At 38.5% G+C, this 4319-nt stretch overlaps 1 protein-coding gene across 10 annotated transcripts in view; it reads left to right on the top strand.

Annotated features, from left to right (window-relative positions):
• The window catches only part of ERC1 (ELKS/RAB6-interacting/CAST family member 1), a 496604-nt gene that overhangs the window by 242178 nt on the left and 250107 nt on the right, over positions 1-4319 (top strand). For all 10 annotated transcript variants that reach the window (XM_015568838.1, XM_006771286.2, XM_015568837.1 and 7 more), the window contains one exon: positions 3558-3718. In XM_015568838.1, coding sequence (XP_015424324.1) covers positions 3558-3718 — 161 coding nt within the window. The remainder of the gene's footprint in view (positions 1-3557; positions 3719-4319) is intronic.

The raw sequence follows: 4319 nt of genomic DNA, 5'->3' as shown, positions 1-4319 counted from the left end.
CACCCAGCAGCGCTGCTGATGCCTGAACGGTATGTGGAATGAAGTGGGCGGGCATCGGGAGGCCACTATGGCACGGGGCAAGCACTATGGGCAGTCTGTCTGAAGTGTACCTGGCGTATAAGACGACCCCCCACTTGGAGGCATATTTTTCAGGGCCAAAAAATCGTCTTATACGCCGGCAAATACGGTAATTGCCTATTACAGAAGATTTAGGGATTACATTTGAATAACTGATATAAACAAAGCTCATGGTTAGTAAGTAAACAGAGGTATATTACTCTTGTTTCTAGGATATATACATATTCCTTTTTAATATGCATATAATAATTCACATTGCTCATTTATGAAATTTAATGTTGGTTATGTGCAATATAAAGCATTGTTAAATTGTTTTTTATAATTTGTAAGTACTCTTTAAATAATTTGTGATGTTTTGCAAATAAGCCTAAAGTACCTTCCGACCATGACTATTGAAGTTCTTCTCTTTATAGTGCTGAGTCAGTTGGATATCTATATTGATAAAAATTAATTTTGATCATTACTCCATACTCAAAAATCAGTTGTGTATGTATTGTAGATCCAAATGTGAAACATGTAATCCAATAAAGGATTTAAAAGAATAGAATATTCTCATATCCTTGAAGTAGACACCATTTTATTTTAGTGTACAAAAAGCTCTGAATGTGGCCCTGGCTGGTGTGGCACAGTTGGTTGGAGCATCATCTCATACCCCAAAAGTTGGTGGGTTCAATTCCCGGTCAGGGCCCTTACTCAGGTCTCTCTCTCCCTCTCTCCCTCTCTCCCTCTCTCCCTCTCTCCCTCTCTCCCTCCCCTCTCTGCCCCCCTCAAATCAAGAGAGACATATTCTTGGGTGAGGATTAAAATTAGAAAAACAAACAAAAAGCCAGCAACACTGAATGATGGAAAAAATTAAGCTTCATTAAAATAAAAAGCTTCCATTTATCAAAAGTCCCCTCAGTAAATTTCACTGTCTTTACACAGTGGAATATCATGTGGCTATAAGAATAATAAAACTATAATTCTTGGTCCTGGTCTTAGAGGGAAACAACAACATGGATGAATCTCATCAACATAACACTGAGTGAAAAAGAATTATATACTATTTAATTTCATTTGTATAAAGGTAAAACAAATAGACAAAAGTAACCTAGAGTATCTTTATAAAAGCCTAAGCGACTGTAAGACCGTCCGACCGTCTGACCAGTAGCTATGATGCTCAATGACCACCAGGGGGCAGATGCTTCAACCGGTAGCTGTGACACGCACTGACCACCAGAGGGCAGATGCTCAACGCAGGAGCTGCCAAGCTGTGGTGACTTGGCAGCTGCATTTCTCGGGTGACTCACCCAGATCCAGAGAGGAGGGAGCCCAATTCTGGGGTGCATCACCCAAAAATCACCCTCTCACAATCCAGGGCCCCTCAGGGGATGTCAGAGAGCTGGTTTCAGCCCAATCCCCACAAGCCCGGTCGAGGGACCTCACCGGTGCACGAATCTGCGCACCGGGCCTCTAGTTAGAATAATTACTCTACCTGGACAGGGGTTATGAGGGAGCTTTCTGGGATACTGGGTAATGTTCTGTTTATTGGCCTGTGCTGATTACATAGGTGTATTTGTTTTGAGAAATTTCTACACATTTATTATTTGTGTATTTTTCTGTATGTTGTATTTCAATTAAAAATTTACCAAAAAGTTTAGATTCACAGAGTGGGCTTCCTTTTGTGTAGAAAGGAAAAATAGATTATTTATACATGCTTGCTTGTGCACATATAGAATATGTCTCCAAGTTATATAGGAAACTGATACCATTTCTTACCTGGGGTAGTGAAAGACAGGATGGGAGGGAGATTTTTTTTAGATATATTTAAGATAAGTTTATAAAAGATGCATATGTCCCGCACTTAATTTGAGCTTGTATAAATAGTGCTATTCATTACTGATTTTGTGTCATAAGAGCATACCTTGGTATATCAGTTCAATTCAGTTTTAGGATGAGATTTTACATGAATTAGACTGATAAAATGAAATCATCTTTATTGGCAGTTTTCAAAAGGGCAGACAGTGATATATGTTTATGTAAAGGTAGCAGATATATGAGATCTGCATAATATATATTCTGATAGCAACTGGAACTGAAGATGCCATTAGCTGAGAACATTAACTTGATCACTTCTGAAAAGGTACACAAAAAAGCAGAAACCAAAATGTATCTGTTTATTATCATTGTTTAGCAGCTGTTACCAATCAATATGGAGACTGTGGTTAGGTATGAGGCACTATAGGGGGGTCTGTTAACACCTCTGATTTGTTATACTATAGTTTTGTCTCCAGATGCTCTCAGTTTTACTGTCACGCAAATTGATATTATGGAGGAGTCAATGAATGGCAGACCCCCTGTCTCTGCCTTCACTCACCTCTTCCTCTCAAAAGGTTCATTGTCACCTACATTATTTCTTGGCAAGCAGCAACCTGAGAAACTCTTGATTGGTGCAGGTGGCGGATGGGTTACCTGGTTGAAGTTAGTTTTTGGCAATAATATATTTTATCAGTGTATTTTCTGTTTCTGAATTAAAATGGACATGTTTATTTAAATTTGATTTGGGAACCACCCAGAGTAAGTGGAAATCACTGTAAAGTACATATGTAGCTCTTAGTTTTTTGTGGTTCAGCATTCGGTCATCTCCTCCTGAGTGTTTTTTTCAGGTCTTTTTAAAGGATTCTCTCTCCTCTCTGAGTATTCTCTATATTATTCCTGCCTTCCTCGAAAAATCTCTACTTCTCCCTTATCTGATTTCATTCTGTTTCTTTAAAAAGAAATTCTTTTTAATAGTGTAAAACAAAAATCATTTATGTTTATACTAAATCTGTTATTAGTCAAATTTGTCTCTTATTTCCTAAAATTCTTCTATAAATATTTATTACTAGAGGCCCAGTGCACAAAATTCGTTCACTGGTAGGGTCCCTAGCAGCTGCCGGCTGCCAGCCACTGGCCAGGGCCTCCCTTCCCCGGCTCTTGGCTGCTAGCCAGGGCCTCCTTTCCCCAGCTGCAGGCTGCTGGCCGGGGCCTGCCTTCATTCCGTGCTGCCTCCTGGTGGTCAGCGCATGTCATAGCGAGTGACTGAATTCCCAAGAGGACACTTTGCATATTAGGCTTTTATATATACATAGATGATTTTGTTCTTTATGTTCTTTATCTGTATTATGTTGTTATTTCCATGGAAATTTCTGGGGAATTTCTAAATAAGTTCCTTAAAAAGGATTATCTATGACAGGCAGTCCCTTCCTGAACTTACATGTCCTTGCATTTATCAAAAAGAAAATAAAGTTCTTTCTGGCTGAAATGGAAAAGAATTATAGTGGAGGGATGATCAGAGATTTATTCATTATTTGCCTATATATATAATGATCCAGAAGTGTACAGAAGTTTTTATGTGTGTATGTATTCAATTTTGTGGGCCCAGGAATTGCCCATTGCCCAGTCCTCTGACTGTAACTGATCAAGAGAATCAGGTTTTCTCTTTTCCATATTTATCACAGGTGGAGGAGTTACTGATGGCCATGGAGAAGGTAAAGCAAGAACTTGAGTCCATGAAAGCAAAACTGTCCTCTACTCAACAGTCTCTGGCAGAAAAGGAAACTCACTTGACTAATCTTCGGGCAGAGAGAAGGAAACACTTAGAGGAGGTTCTGGAGATGAAGTAAGTGTTTTTAATCTTGTTCTTCATACACATGCTTAGTAGAAGTACTTTTTCTCATTGCTTTCTTCTTCTGGCCCTTTTTTATTAGCCCTGACACACGTAGCCTACATTTAATGCTAACCTGTATTTCTCACTCCCTAGAACAAACTTGGAGCAAATCCTGGTCAAATAGAGTTATTTTTACTCCTCTTATATGTATATGTATAAGATACGTATAGTATGAGTATCTGTATCCAAATCCATCTCTGAAATTTCTGAAATCTTCTGGAAAGTTTTGGCAAATTGTGAGCTTATTGAGATGACTATTGGTCCTGAGGTCATATAATGCCTAGGCAGTTTTTAAAAATATTTCTTTATTATAAACATTTCCAAAAGTATACAGAAGTAGAGAGAATAGTATAATGAATCCTCATACACCTATCTCCCATATTTAACAATTAACATTTTTTGCTCTCACCAGTCAATATTTTTTTTATCAAAGATACATAATATCTTGGGGGCTTGCCCGGGGTGGGAATGGCTGGGGCGGGGGAGGAGAGGGACAATTGGGGGAAAAAAGAAACATATATGAAACTTTAGGCAATAAATAAAAAATAATATC

Source organism: Myotis davidii, unplaced genomic scaffold (assembly GCF_000327345.1).
Source record: "Myotis davidii unplaced genomic scaffold, ASM32734v1 scaffold944, whole genome shotgun sequence".
NCBI classification, from domain to species: Eukaryota; Metazoa; Chordata; class Mammalia; order Chiroptera; family Vespertilionidae; genus Myotis; species Myotis davidii.
The sequence above is the reverse complement of the archived record's forward strand: the minus strand, read 5'-3'. Positions and strand labels throughout refer to the sequence as shown.